This window comes from Lolium rigidum, chromosome 2 (genome assembly GCF_022539505.1).
Source record: "Lolium rigidum isolate FL_2022 chromosome 2, APGP_CSIRO_Lrig_0.1, whole genome shotgun sequence".
Lineage (NCBI taxonomy): Eukaryota > Viridiplantae > Streptophyta > Magnoliopsida > Poales > Poaceae > Lolium > Lolium rigidum.
Genome location: NC_061509.1, coordinates 277,823,368 through 277,837,947, shown reverse-complemented (window position 1 = coordinate 277,837,947; position 14,580 = coordinate 277,823,368). Strand labels below are relative to the sequence as shown.

Genomic DNA, 14,580 nt, shown 5'->3' with positions numbered 1-14,580 from the left:
GGGTGTATTAACAGAAAAGAAGACCTACTGTTGGGTCTTTCATCCGAGTAGGAACACACATGAACATGCTGAGGATCCATATGGGTGGCAACGAAAGGAAGAAACAGGGTGAGAATCAGCACGATGAGGACCCACGTGTCAGAGAGCGACTCGTGCCATCGCACGTAGTCGGCGCGTGATGTGTCCACGTCAGCCGGCGAGAGAATCCAAAACCGACGCGTGAATTTAGTTGAACCACCACCCTCCGCAGACCGACATGCGGGTCCCGTCCAGACGCGCCTCGTATCCGGGCCCGCACGTCATCGTCTCCGTCCAGCCACCGTCGTCCACCGAAAAGAAAAGAAAAGCGATCCTCTCCTCCACGCCACGCGTTCCGCGGCGAACCCCCGCGACTTTCCCCTTTTCGCACTCCAGCCCTCCCCGGAACTCCAGCCAGAACCACTGCTACGCCCACCGCCCACCGCCGCCGGCGACGGACCCATGGCCGCGGGGTTCGTGGCGGGCTTCCTCCTCGGCCTGCTGCTGCTGGCGGCCGCGGAGGCCGCCGCGCTCCTGTGGCTCGTGCGCCGCCTCCGCCGCAGCCCGGAGTCTTCCGCGGCGGCCCCGCAGCCCGACGCCGTCGAGGAGCTCCCCGGCGAGCGCCCCTTCCCGTACGAGAAGAAGGTCAGTCCGACACACGCCCTTCCCCGCGCCCTATTACGCTCTAGCTTAGTCCGCTTCTCGGTTCGGCCGCGTCACTGTTCCGGAGCGAGCTCGGGGGCAGATGCGGGGTTAGGCAGGCCAGGCACCAGCTCCTGAAATTGGATTTCGTTACTTCCAAGGGCCGGATCGTGGATGGAACCGCGTAGCTTTGCTTGTGTAGTTGGATTCGGAGGAGCAACAAACACTGTGCGTTCATGCTGACTCTTCCCCCAAACTACAGTATGCCTGAATTTGGGGCATACTTGGGTTACTCTTGTCTGTTGGTTTGCAAACTTACTATGCTGATGAATTGCACTGTGCATTTGTGTTAAATCACCTCAAACTCTCCAGTTGTAGCAGTGGAGCTGGGGAAACCCACAGGGGTTGGGTTTCCGAGTGTTCAGAGCTGCATTCTCAGGTTAAATTGCTGTTCCCCTTTTGGCACCAGTTTATGTAGTCCCGGCTGTAACTTGGACAAACCATCTTGTCCTTGAGCGGGAATAGCTACCGTGTGTTCCTGCATGTCATATATGCTAGTAGAATTTTTAACCCCTTTCTGACAGTGACATGTACCTCAGGGTTGTCATGCTATCCCTTCTCATACGCCTAGCTGGCTGCTCTACAAATGTCACAACTCGGAACAATTTCACGTATTATACATTTTTATTATGCCTCTGCCGTACCGCATCTCCTAGATGCTATTGTAACTCGCTGTAATCTCAAGAGAAAATGGGATGATTCACATCAAATGATTTGGGGGATGCACAGCACATGTACTCCACTACAGAATTCCTTTACTTATTGTATCAACATGTCTTATAATGGCGTAACTGCTTAACAGCGTTGCACTTGAGTGTAAGCACACTTTGCCTCTGATTATTATCACAACTGGTCACCGTTGGCCAACATACATATGGATTGACCTTGGTCAGAAGTAGTACCGCTAGCTTTGTCTTCCAACTGAGCACTGCTTCTTGCCTACCACTATGTTTGCATCATGGTGTTCCTTTATCTTTGCACCACATCTTTATACTAGTTCTGTTGTCCAGGCGCGGACTGTATGTAATATGAATTTGCACCTGTTCAACTTAGATTGTGAATATGATGGTTGAAGAAAAAAAAATGCAAAATGCACTTGATGAGTAACACCAGGCCATTGTATGAGCTTAATTAACTTTACAGTTCATTCCTTTTCAAATTGCTTTGGAATTGTGATTAATTTAGATGTTTTATGTTTTCTTGCTAATGATCCAGCCTTTTACATTATTGCCATCTGTTGATAGGGGTCTCTGTGGATACTAGAGCCAGAAAAATTACCGAAAGTTAGCAGTGAGCGCTTATCAAGTGGAGGTCTCAAAGAGACCAAGGACAAGAAGAGTATTGTTGAGGTTTTTCCTGCAAAGAAGATGGCTAAACTCAAGGGGCACCTCCTTAGTTTGTCTGGTCCTGATGTCCCTGACACAGCGATTGAGCTTTCGAAATGCACGGTTGTTGCTGTTTCTGCATCCAGTATGCCTTCGCGCAAATGGTCAGTGGTCTATGTCAATCGAAATGCTTACCATTGAACATGAAATTATCATTTATCTCTTTCTAGGTGTAAAGGTGCAATTTAGTGTTAATTTTTTATGAGACAATAGATATTTAATATTGACCTTTCATTATTATGTATCAAACAAATTTGAGAAGTATTTTGATGAATTGCATCGAATGCTTTGGTTTCAGGGGTAACTCGTGTATACATGTGACAATCTTCTAACGGTTTTAAATACGTACACACATTTTGTTTTTAAAAGGAAACTCCTCAAGGATCTGAATATATCTTAAGAGGAAAAGTACGAGTGTTTTTATCTGTAGTTCAGTTTATATGTAATTGTACCACTGTTGCTTATTTTCAGGACTAAGAGGTATCCGATAAAGTTGGAAAGCCAGGAACATGAGATCTATAATGGAAGCAAGGTCTGCTTTCTTTATGCTGAGACTTCATGGGAGAAGGAATCATGGTGTAAAGCGCTTCGTCTTGCAGCTACTGCAGACAAGGAGAAATTGAATTGGCATGCTCAGTTGAGCAAAGAGTTCTCTAATTACATATCATCACTAAATTCCGAGTACCCATGTTTCCTGAAGCCTACAGTACTTTCAGCTGAGGATCATGAGGTCATGGACAGTGAAACAAAGACGGACGGGTCTTCCAAAGTTCGTCTATTCCTCAAGAAGTTGGCCAAAAAGGCATCTACAAAGGTTCCGGCAGAGGGTAAAACAGGTGCAGCGTCATCCACACAAGGAGAAAAGAAGATCTTGGATAAAATACGCAGCTATCAGGGTGCGCCATTTATTGAAGCTTTTATAGGTTCACAAGAGGACAAGTCCAGTAACAGCTCATCACAAGATACAGCAAAACCCAGTGCCCCAACTGCTCCTTCGAGTCACGCTGGGCAGCTTCCAGCTTTTCCTGATGTAAATGTAGATGATAAAGCTGTAGATGAAGGTACACTTTGTTGGAACCTTCTGTCCTCACGGCTTTTTTTCGACGCTAAAATGAATGATGAGATAAACAAGTTCATCAAAGCACGTATTCAGGTTAGGTTTACTGCTCATGTTAAAGAAGAAATCAGTTGTATTTTTCTTTCTTTTCTGTTTATTGATTTCCGTTTGCGCAGCGAACATTATCAAGCATGAGGACCCCAGCTTACGTTGGTGAAATTACACTTACGGACTTCAGTATTGGAGAACTCCCACCGTATGTACACGCGATGCGAGTCCTTCCACTGGATTTAAATGAGCTGTGGGCTTTTGAAGTTGATTTTGAATATTCCGGTGGAATCCTATTGCACATTGAAACGAGGCTTGAGGTTGAGGAACCAGAGTTACAGAAGGACCTCATGAAAACCAACTTTGGAACAGACTCTAATGGGGAGGTTGATTCAGAGCTTCTCGATAGTATTGAGCAGTATGGTAACCAATTTAGAGGTTCACCGAACTCGGATTCTTCAGTGGAAGAAAAAGAAGAAGCAGGTCTGTTTAAACTAATTCTTATTCACGTGCTTTAAGCTCTTCCTTGCACTATATCTATGCTTGCTCGATCTAATGTCCGAACGATTCTTAAAAGGATAATAGGAAAAAATGTACCATTGCCTTTATGCAGAATGGCCTGATTAAGTTCTATCTTTAGTGTCTTTGGCATGTTAGTTCCGTATGTTGGTTATGTATACCTGTAACAGACTTCAGGTAGACATCATTAGGATTTTATGGTCTGAGGCTTGCATCAGAGCTTAGCTTAATAGTCTGTACATTGAGAAGTTCTCCCCGTGCAGTGTGGAAATATTTGTTTCATGTATCGTCATTTATTATTTCCTGATGATTCTGGTATAACACTAACCAATAAGGAGGGCTCAAAATTATGATGCATCGACTGATTGTATATACATTAGATAGTGATCCAAAACATTATTGTCTTTGTATCAGATGCTAGTCAGTCCAAGAGCACTGGATGGATATCAAGGTTGAAAAATATGTTACATTCAATAGCCGATCACGTCTCACAGGTTTGCTCTTCTCTTTGTTTTGTCTCCGACTCTATTCATGTGTTTTACCTATCTGTTTTTTATGCATGCGTTAAATTAGTGGGCTTGCAATGCATTATCTGCCTGGTGAAAGTATACAAGAAAATGTCAAAAGCTTAAGATGTCGATAGTATATCTGCAGAAACATTATATTTTCTTCACCCACAGGTTCCACTGTCTCTGGCAATAAAAATTACATCTGTTAGAGGTGTCTTGCGAATACATCTGAAGCCCCCTCCCTCGGATCAACTCTGGTTTGGATTCACGTCGATGCCTGAGCTAGAGTGGGACTTGGAATCCTCTGTCGGGGACAGAAAATTCACCAATAATCGCATTGCATCACTTATCGGTAACAGAATCAAGGTACTTGAGCATGGCCTTCTTACAAACATTGTTGTTTCGTTTTTGCTAACTTGCATGTCAAGCTGAGAAACACTCCACTCTGTTCAGGCTTCGCTCCGTGATAGCTTGGTGCTGCCCAACTGCGAAAGCATTCCCATGCCATGGATGCTGGCAGAGAAGGACGATTGGGCGCCTCTCAAGGATGGACCTTACATCTGGCTCAACCACGAGCCGACCGAGACCAGAAGCCATGTTGCAGCCGCCGTGCCAACCCACCCCGAGGAAGCTGCTGGTGCCAAGGCTGACACAAGCACCAAAAACGCAGCGCCAAGTTCGCGAGACTTGTCAGCCAGGAGCGAGGAGTCGCTGACATCCATCGATGAGTCAGCCGAGGACCCTGTAGCTGAATCATCTCATGCGCAGTCCCGTCTGGCTCCGGCCAGCGAAACTAGTACTTCTCCTTCGCACCCTGACGCTGCCAGCGAGCTGAGGAAACCACTGCTTTCTACGGAGGACACATCAGAGAGAAGGGCCGGCTCCCCCCTGTACACCTCCTTGAGGGCCATCAGACCTGCTGGGCAACAGCAGCAGCAAGCGGCCCTGGCCTCGGTGGGGGAGGACGTGAAGCAGAAGAGCGGGAGGCGGAGCCGGATGATGGACCTGGGGAAGAAGATGGGGGACAAGCTGGAGGAGAAGCGGCGGCAGGTGGAGGAGAAGGGGCGGACCATCGTGGAGAAGATGCGGGAGAACGCAAGGACCAACAGCATGGAGAGAACCGCCAGCTAGCTAGCTGAGAGCTGAGCTCACCAGCCAGCCAGTGCTCAAATTTCTCGTTTCTCTTTTCGACTCAGGAAATATGTGGGTGTAGTTAAAGCAGTTGCATATAGACGGTCGTTGTACTCCCCAATGCTTTGTTCATGGAGTGGGGAGAGCATCACAAGATTATGACAAGTCTATGACGTGTGGCAAGATTATGGTACGTACATGACAGACAGACAGACAGACGTTTTGCTGGTTCAGTTGAGTTTTATCGAATGCAATAATAGATAGATCAACTCGATCAAAACTGGAGTAAAACTGATGTAGCAAGCAGTACGTCCACCCACTGAACCTTCAGAATGGTTCTATTTTGGTTGGCAGCAAGCTGCTTGGCGATGTGTTCTATTTTGGTCTTTCCTGTCTTTTGCCTCTATCCGTCTCCTCTCTGGTCATATTCTCTATCTGTTTCACAAAATGTACGAAGATCATCACGCTGAGCCGTAGAACTCGAGCCCAGAGAAGAAACCAGTTTTTGAGTTCATGAGCTGAAGGCATCAACGTCGCCTCAAACTCCAGGAACTCAGCTTCCACCTTGATGAAGCGCCATGGGACTCCAAAAGATGCCACTCTAGAAAGTGATAGGTTTACCTTCGCTCTGAAACGGTTTATGGTAACCAAAATACAAGGATTCTTCTTGAAGAAAACGGTAACAGAACAACATCTACAACTTGGAAGTCCCTTCTTTTTGGATTTCGCGTTCTGTGAGTTGCAAAACACAAGTTGATGAGGTTCAAAAACCACATTTGCTGGAAAAGCAAAGGTTGAACAAGAAGTACATCGAACTGCATGGTTGTAAGAAATGTACTTCCGCCACAGACCATGTCCTTGAAATCGCTCGTCAGGTTCACACATAAGCTTCAGGAAGACACAACAGTAATGACAAACTGGATGACCATGAACAGAAGTAATGTTCAATTACAGAGCTATTGCCCAAGGCCAAACAAGGAAAACAAAAAGGAGCAACTACACATGATCAACTGAAAACTCGAAAACTATACAGCCTACAACACAGCTGGCGCCCGTAGCGGTATGTAAGTTTAGGGACCACATGCCGAAGCTCGAGCTAACATATGCCCTCGTTATCCTCCCGTATCTTCATCATAGATTCACAGAACAGTCAACCTAGATCGTTAATTGTACCTTCAGAATGGGGCTATTCTTATTGCTAATGAGCTGATTCCTAATATCCTCCTTGACTTTGTCTTCCCTGCGTTCTGCTTCCATTTCTGCTTCTTCAGTCATGCTTTCCTCCATTGCAAAAAGCATTGGGTTAACCAGGACACAAAGTTGTACTTCTTTGATGCTTGGGAGAAATTCCAGCCCAGAAAAGCTTGTTTTACAGTCAGCAAGTCGTAGGCTCAGCACCTCAAGCTTTGGCATTGACGTTTCCTCGAACACCAATGATTCCACTTCCACTTCCAGGTAAACAAGCTCGAGCACCAATAGGCTTCTGAAGAGTCCACTCTGGAAAGTGATAGGTTCTTCGTTCTGAAATGCACTCTCCTTCAATTTCAGAATGGACAAGTTTGGCAGGTTCCCAAGGGCTTGCATTGCTCGAACGTTTCCCGACACTTCGGTGTACTCTAGCTTTATCTTCACCAGATTCTGGAGCACCATGATCCATTTTGGCAATTTTCTCAGCCAGCCGTGCAGCTTGAGGGTCCGGAGCTTTTCTGGAGGTGAGACTACTATGCCTTGCAAGCAGTCATATAGATCTCTTTCTGATGAATGCACTGAAAGAGATTCAAGGCTGCAGAGACCTGAAAGGGCCCAGCAGAACTCCAGGCTATTACCCCTGTCGATGCCAAACACTCCCAACTTGCGCAGGCTAGTGAGACATTTTATCTCCTCTATGATGACATTTTCCCATTCAAGGTGCACCGATCGCAGGGTGTGCAGGGATTTTAGTTTCCCAATCCCAACTGGCACCTTGACAGCATAAGCTCGTACGGGTCCCGTCGTGCAACAAGCCAAAGGTGCACAACATGATAGTATCAACTGTTCTTCTCCGACAAAGAATTCATTTCCAGCTTTCAGATAACAGAGCTTGGTGAGCTTGTTAATGGTTTTGGGTAGTTTCAATATTCCTGTGTATTTGATATCTAGTGTCTCGAGTTGTTTCAGGCAACCCACTGAATCTGGGAGGTAATAGACTCCATCACACCCTCTTAGAGAAATGTATCTCAGATGAAGATGCTCTCCGATGTGCTCAAGGTGATGTCCGGCTAGACCTTTTGCTCCTTCTAGGTCCAGTACACGAAGAAACCTCATCTTGGCAGAAATGTAAAATGACCTCCACTTGCCAAACACCGTCAATGATCGTATATGGGATAGATCCACGGTAGTCTCTAGCTGACTCTCATCTCCATCCCAATTTCTGCTTATGGCAAGGTGACACACGGCACCCTGAGTGTTTAAGCTGCACCCTTCCTCCAGCCTGAAAACAAGATTTTCCTCCATTGCCTTTGCCATGCAGATATCACGGATCAGATCATGTAGCTGACATGAGTCAGCTCCTTGTATGCTGCAAAGTGAAGTCTGATTTGCTAATATCATGCCTCTTCCAACAAGCTCCATGAAGTACATATCTGCTATGGATGTATCCTGCGAGTAACCTTCTGCAGTCCATCGGTGCACCAAACGCCTTTGGCTAAGCGTGCGGCCTTCAAAGAAGATGGACATATACAAGAAACAAGACTTGAGATAATAGGGTAGGCCATCATAACTTTTCAAAAGGACTGTTTTGACGGCCTCAACTTTTGGATCCATCACCATCTCAACACTGATATGCTCAATCAACTTTATCCATTCCATGACACTTTTTGTTGGTTGTTCTGCCAAGAAGCCACCTATGGTGACTATTGCAAGGGGAACTCCATTGCATTTGTCTAGGATCAGTTTTGAGGCTTGAACCAACTCAGGATAGTGCATAGCCAAATCTGTAGTCTTATTCTTGAATACCTGCAATCATTTTTAAAATAATTAGTCCTTATACTTCTCTACAATTGAAATGACTCGGGAGAGCATACAAACCAGTCACTTCGTTTATTTATTAACACAATCATGTGTGTGTTTGGGTGACAAGTAGACAATAGGATATGTTTTGTAGTGATTTGGCAATAAAATTTAGGTAGATAATTAAATATCTCTTTCATTATCTACTTTTTTTTTATTAGAGTAACCAAGACATAGTTCTGTATTGAAAAAAATTATATGTATGAAATACGAAATCACACTGTATCTGTTATTCTAAAATGGACTATAATACATGGGAGTAACTTTTTTGTGTGAATCATACATGGGCAGTAACTTACTGTGCACATCTCTTAAACATGTTTGGTATCAAAATTGACATCTACATGTTTCAATCCATTCTCTTCATGTATAAGCTTTTCAGTAATTTTTTGATTTGAATTTGTATTTTTCTAGGCTCATAACATAGGACAAAAAATAGAAATACTAGTAGGTCACATGACCTGAACCGAAAAGGTGGTTGAACAGTTTTCTCCTGCATCAATGTAGTCTAGTGCCATGTTCATATCAACCTTTTGTAAAGGAGCACATAGTTTTAAATAGTTTGGAAAAAAGTATATTGTGATATGTATTACTTAAGTACATGATTTTTAAAAACCTGCAAACCTATATAATTTGGTAAGAGAAGTGGTGAAGTCATGGAAGACAGTCCGGGTGCTAATCCTAAACTAGTCCAACCGGCCGGGCACTGGTTGATGTAATCGGTAATTTTGTTTTGATTTTGCATGTGGAACAATCAGAAGTTTATCATTTCCAAATATGGCCTACAACATGGTGTCCGATTTTGTATATTTCGCAACCACTTAGAACTATGTCTTCCAAAGAGGGTTGGTTGTGTTGTGCTTACAATACACTAACCTGAAATATGACCCTTTAAATTTTTAAATTGAATAGGGATCAAAAGTAGATTATTGGCCAACTGATAAAGCAGATAATATGAGTAATACTCTTCTGGTACCTTTTCTGTGAAGAGGTTACATGCATCCTCTTCTTCTAGACCGTTGAGGAAGCGTATACACTCTGGTTTTCTGCAACAATGCTTAGCAATATCCTCCTGCCTTGTGGTGATCACAATGACCAATCTTGGATTTCTCATTGCAAGGAAGGTGGGCAATATTTCGTCCCATTCCATGGTAGAAGAGAGGCCGTCAAGAACAATCAAGCAGCTCTTTTCTTGTGAACGCATCATGAGCAACACGTCGGTCAAGTCTTCAACTCCCATTAAAGCAATATCTGTATTGGAATCATCTATGAAATCCATGGAGCCCTTCATTGCGTACAGCTGAAATGCTAAGCTCCTAAGGATATTCTCAAGCTTGAAAGGTCGTAAGACCGTGACAAAAGCTTGTTCTCCAAAGATGTGATTGACCTCTCGTCCCTTGTAAATATCTCTGATCACACTAGTTTTTCCAACACCATCCATTCCCCACAGTGCAATGACTTGGAATTGTTGGGTGCTGGAGTGCTCTAGAATCAGTTCAGTAATATCAGATTTCTCTTTCTCTCGTCCAATAAGCTTCAGTTCAGTAAGACCTCCAAGATTGTTGGTGTGCTTGAGCCTCTCTTGGACCATGTTCATTCCATCAACATGTGCAATAGATTGGCCTTCTTGTATCTCATTCTCAGTAGTGTAGGGTAGAATTGAGCTACACACTTCCTTGGATGAATATGTTGCATCTTGAGAACTCTGAATACAACCAAACAACAGTAAGACACGTTTCAGTGATTAACCACTCAAAAGATAGGCAAGCGCATATATGTCCTAAAATGCACAAAAATACTAACAACACAACGAACCAAAATAGTAAATGAAGCTCGAGTAGCCTATATGCAAGTCATATTTGTTCAAAAGAGGGTTGACTTTGCAAGGAAATTCTGAAAGCGCACGATTGAGGAACTAGAAAACCGGAAAACATGCACTTTCATGAACACATGATTATCATGCATCGCATCAGGGGTTGAGCAGTGCTACGAGAACATAAAGATAGCCAAAAACATTAGCACTCAACATTGCATGACCACATGCCACATGAAATCATTTGACATAGCAATAGGTATGTAACAAATCTAACATGCAACCTCGGACTGATGCTTTTTTTGCACACAATCATCTAACATGTAGAAGTGAATAAGGGCATCTCCAACGGGGCGACGCTTTTTAGCGTCCAAAAATGTCCGCGCGCGTCCGTTTGCGTCGGCCAAAATGGTCGAAATCGATCGCGCGTCCGTTTGCGTCGGGGGTGGCTCCAGCAGCACGACACATTTTTTGCTCGAATCATTTTTTTTATATCATGAAAACATAATTTACGTAGTTGAACACATCAAAATAAACCCTAAACGCCTGCGCCTACTGCTTCTCCTCGTCGCTGTCGAGCACGACGAGCTCCGGTACCGTCCACGACAAGTTGGGAACCGGCGGAACGTACGTGGGGCGCGCCGACGGTGCTGGAGGCGGAGGCGCCTGGTGTCTTCGAGGACGAGGCGGCGGTGCACAGTCGAAAGGAAAGTCCCTGTCGCCCATGAAGCCCACCCTCCTCCTCCGATCCCTCTCGGACACGAGATAAGTGCACCAGCTGTCGGAGTCGATGGCGTATGCCGGATCGGTGCGAAGGTCCGGCGGAAGGTACCGCCTCCTTCGCCGGATCTCAGCGGTCCTATCTGGCTCGCGCGCAGGAACGGGAGGGACGGGCACCCGGTGGTAGATGAGCCGCCAGCCGCCAGGCATGTGCACGTCCCTCCAGGCGTCGCTCGGCGTCCAGTGCGCGTGCATCAGCCTCCCCACACTGACGGGCAGCGCCACCCTGCCCAGCTGGTCCTCCTTCTTGGTGCCGCTGCCGGACGCCTCAAAGTAGTTTTTCTTCTTCCCCATGGTGCTGCGACGGTGGTGGTGCGAGTGGAGGTGCGGCGATGGAGGAACGATGCCGGTGGACTTTTAAGGCCGGCTGCGCGCGGGAAACGATGCCATTGAAGGCGGCGCAGAAGCCCAGCCGCCGCCCGCCCGCGCAGAAGAGGCAGCCGCGATATTGATGGCGAAGGCCGCGGCGCAGACGCTGAAGCGATGCCCTCGATACAGGCTCGCTGCCAGGCAGCCCCAGTGGAGACGCGAGCAGACACTTTGCACGTCCGCGCAGCGTCCGCCGCGACGCATTCCAGCGCAAATATGCGCCGGGTTTGTCTCGCAGCGGACTGCCCGGTCACGATACGTCGCTAGATATGATACCATACCAGATGCATTTTTCAGCCCGATGGATCCAAACGGCCGCTCAGTCGGGCCGCTGGAGATGCCCTAAAGGTACCGAAGTTGACATATCCCGATGGCTTTAATTTGTTAGGCGAGATTGTCAACTAGTTAGTACCTGCTGATTCTTCACGTGTCTTGTACCATCCTCCACGGCGCCGAACATGGCAGCATCAGTGTCGACGGGGATGTCAGAAACACGGGAGGTGCAATCGACAAGGCGGTAGCGAACGCTCCTCATGCCGACGTCCTCCACCCTGGCGCGAAGCTCCTTCATGTCATCGGCGACACGGCGGCGGTCGAGGAGGCCGCGCCACCAGGGCTGGCCGTGGACGCGGAGGACGATGTCCCGGAGGCCGTCCTCGACGTCGTAGGCGACGTCGCGGACCTGCCTCGCCCACGTCGTGGCCACCTCGTCCTCCCGAGGCCGTTCCGCCAGGATGACGGACTGCATCATCTCCAGCTCGCCCGTGACGAAGGCCTTCTCGCGCTGGACTCCGAGCTGCTGGGCCGCCGCCTCCGCCGTGGCGGACTTGGCGTACCGGAGCGCTCCGTCCAGCGCGGACCTGCCGATGCTCACCGCCGTGGCCTCCTCCATTGGTGCAGCCGGTCGTGCTTCTCTCCGTTCTCTCCCGGTGAGCGTTTGCGCGTGGATGGATCTGAGGAGGGTGCAGGTCTGTCTGAGGCTGATCAGCTGCCTCCTAGGTAATGCAGGTTCGTGCGTCACGTCGATAGGCAAGGTGCTTCACCACGCTGCATGTGCACCTATGCTGCTTGGACCAAGCATGGACGCGTGTCGTCCTCCCTTCTCCCAACAAACCGCATTCAGGCTTAACATTTTTAGTGAAAACGCCTTGGGCGCCTTTGAATAATGAAACCACCTGTCCGCTTGGTTATGATTCTGAGCGTATCATATATGAGTATATGCTTAACTAACACAAGGTTTGACTATTTATCGAAAGAGCCCGCACGTGCATGCACGTCCTGGTTTACATGCTCGTGCCCACGAAGAACCTACCTTTTTCGAAATGGGAGTATCCGTCGAAAGGATGAACATAACTTTTTTTATTAGATTATTCACAAAACCTTATAACATAAATACAAAGATTAATTCGAAGCCACCTTCCTAGCGACAACTCGCTAAACCTAAAAGAATGATAAAAGGGAGTGTCCAAGAACAGAGCCAGTATTCTGACCTCACACCAACGCACATCATTAAAACCGAGTGTCTGCCCAAGCCACCCATTGGCACGTGAGAAGCACAATCAGTCTAGCATACCCTCAGCGGACACCATTGTATATGCCGTACGTAGAATCGCCACCGCCGTCTTCAGTCAACCCATCTCCAAGAGAGATCAACGCATTGACCTTGCCACGCCATCGACGCCACCACGATGCCAGACGACAACATCATCCTGCGCGCGTCCATCACACAGTGTCCGTCTCCAAGACGCGGCTGCACCATGCAACCGAGACTCGACGACACCGACAGTGCAGAAGCACACCACTCCACCTCAGCACCACCACCATCCGTTGTCTACTCCAAAAACGATACCCCCAACAGGTAAAACGGCGTTGCCCGCCGCCATCATCCCATCCGGGATACCCGGATCTGGGGTTTCCCTCGGAGCAGCCCATGCGAGAAGAAAATGCATACTACAGAGACAATGCCTCCAAAAGGTAGCGATAAATAGGCGCCGCCATCGTCCGCCATGACCGAAGTCAGGGCCGGCTTTCACCGGCAGCCACGCCTCGCCGTCGGGGACTAGATGACGGATTGCGAGACCCGCCAAAATAGCCACAAACGAGTCGATCCCCTCCGGCGAAAGAGGATACCACCACCAACATGGATTCCTCACGCTGCAGAACCACCCTAGGAGCACCGCCGGCTGCGAACATCGAGGTTGTCGAGGTGCAGTACATGGCCCAGCCAAGCCCATCTGAGGTCAGATCGGGCCCTCCCGCCCCACGCCGCACCCGCCGCGTCAGACCGCCGGGGTCCCCAAGGTGCCTTCCTCGCCTGCAAATGGCCGCAGATGGCCGGAGTGGGCGCCGCCGCTGCGCCTCCATGGTGGCGAAGGATCTCCGCCGCCGCCGCCACCACGCCACATGGGCTTTTCCCGGCGACGCCTCCAGCAGCGGCATGAGGGGGCGCCTAGGAGGAGAGGAAGGGGAGTGGCGGCAGGGGCACCCCAGTGCGGCGTGGTGCGTCACCGCAAGGGGGTGGGATATAGGTTACGGGGATGGGAGATGGGTTACGATGAACCTACCTACGGCTATCACACTCATTTTTTAACCCAACTGCATATCATGAGGCCTAGCAGAGCTGAAAGATCGTTTCCTCAGCTTGTCACCATTGTCAGACCCCCCCTGAGATTTCAGTGCAAGAGGCCAAGCAACAAAATTAAGTTTTAGGGTTTTCAGTGTGGCAACATGCCCACCGGTGATCTCTTTACATATCAACATGACAGGGTACAATACATACATACGTACGGTACAGGCAATGATCGATTCTAATACACCCCCATAATCTAAACTAGTACAAGGTTTAGATTGGTCTTGAATCGATCTAACATTTGTCGTGTGGCCAGTTTAGTAAATACATCAGCTGGCCAACTGATGACCTAAAGAAATAAGCCTAACCTCTAAGGCACCATCAACTACCCGCTCACACGCAAACTGGAAATCGATCTCTATGGGCTTCGTGATTTGTCGTTAGACAAGTGGCCCTTAGGTTATCACACCATAGGATGGGAACTCGTTGCTGGTGAACCCCAAGTTCTTTGAGCAAAGTCTCGACCCAAATAGCTTCAGCAGCGCCATTCGATAAGGTTGTGGGCTGTTTCCTGGAACTCCATGACACAAGGTTGGACCCAACAAATATCGCAAAGCCTCCAATAGAGCGAT

General features: G+C 47.9%; 2 protein-coding genes across 2 annotated transcripts; one reads left to right on the top strand and one right to left on the bottom strand.

The window, feature by feature from the left end:
* Window positions 1-435: 435 nt before the first annotated feature.
* Window positions 436-5,557, top strand: LOC124693521. The gene is made up of 7 exons (XM_047226992.1): window positions 436-663; window positions 1,965-2,209; window positions 2,577-3,258; window positions 3,339-3,693; window positions 4,144-4,223; window positions 4,410-4,604; window positions 4,692-5,557. The coding sequence occupies exons 1-7, from the start codon at window positions 481-483 to the stop codon at window positions 5,367-5,369; spliced, it is 2,418 nt and encodes an 805-aa protein (XP_047082948.1). The 5' UTR covers window positions 436-480; the 3' UTR covers window positions 5,370-5,557.
* Window positions 5,558-6,259: 702 nt separating this feature from the next.
* On the bottom strand, window positions 6,260-12,271 carry LOC124691010 (disease resistance protein Pik-2-like). Its single transcript, XM_047224305.1, has 4 exons — window positions 11,831-12,271; window positions 9,394-10,122; window positions 6,543-8,363; window positions 6,260-6,286 (listed from the first exon to the last, which is right to left on the bottom strand). Exons 1-4 carry the CDS (start codon window positions 12,269-12,271, stop codon window positions 6,260-6,262), a joined length of 3,018 nt encoding a protein of 1,005 aa, XP_047080261.1.
* Window positions 12,272-14,580: the final 2,309 nt, after the last annotated feature.

Coding starts and splice junctions, on each gene's coding strand:
- LOC124693521 (XM_047226992.1), top strand. CDS start 481: ATGGCCGCGGGGTTCGTGGCGGGCTTCCTCCTCGGCCTGCTGCTGCTG. Junction 664..1,964: donor CCTTCCCGTACGAGAAGAAG/GTCAGTCCGACA, acceptor ATCTGTTGATAG/GGGTCTCTGTGGATACTAGA. Junction 4,605..4,691: donor TTATCGGTAACAGAATCAAG/GTACTTGAGCAT, acceptor CACTCTGTTCAG/GCTTCGCTCCGTGATAGCTT.
- LOC124691010 (XM_047224305.1), bottom strand. CDS start 12,271: ATGGAGGAGGCCACGGCGGTGAGCATCGGCAGGTCCGCGCTGGACGGA. Junction 10,123..11,830: donor CTGATGCTGCCATGTTCGGC/GCCGTGGAGGAT, acceptor GGTTGTATTCAG/AGTTCTCAAGATGCAACATA. Junction 8,364..9,393: donor GTAACCTCTTCACAGAAAAG/GTACCAGAAGAG, acceptor AAATGATTGCAG/GTATTCAAGAATAAGACTAC.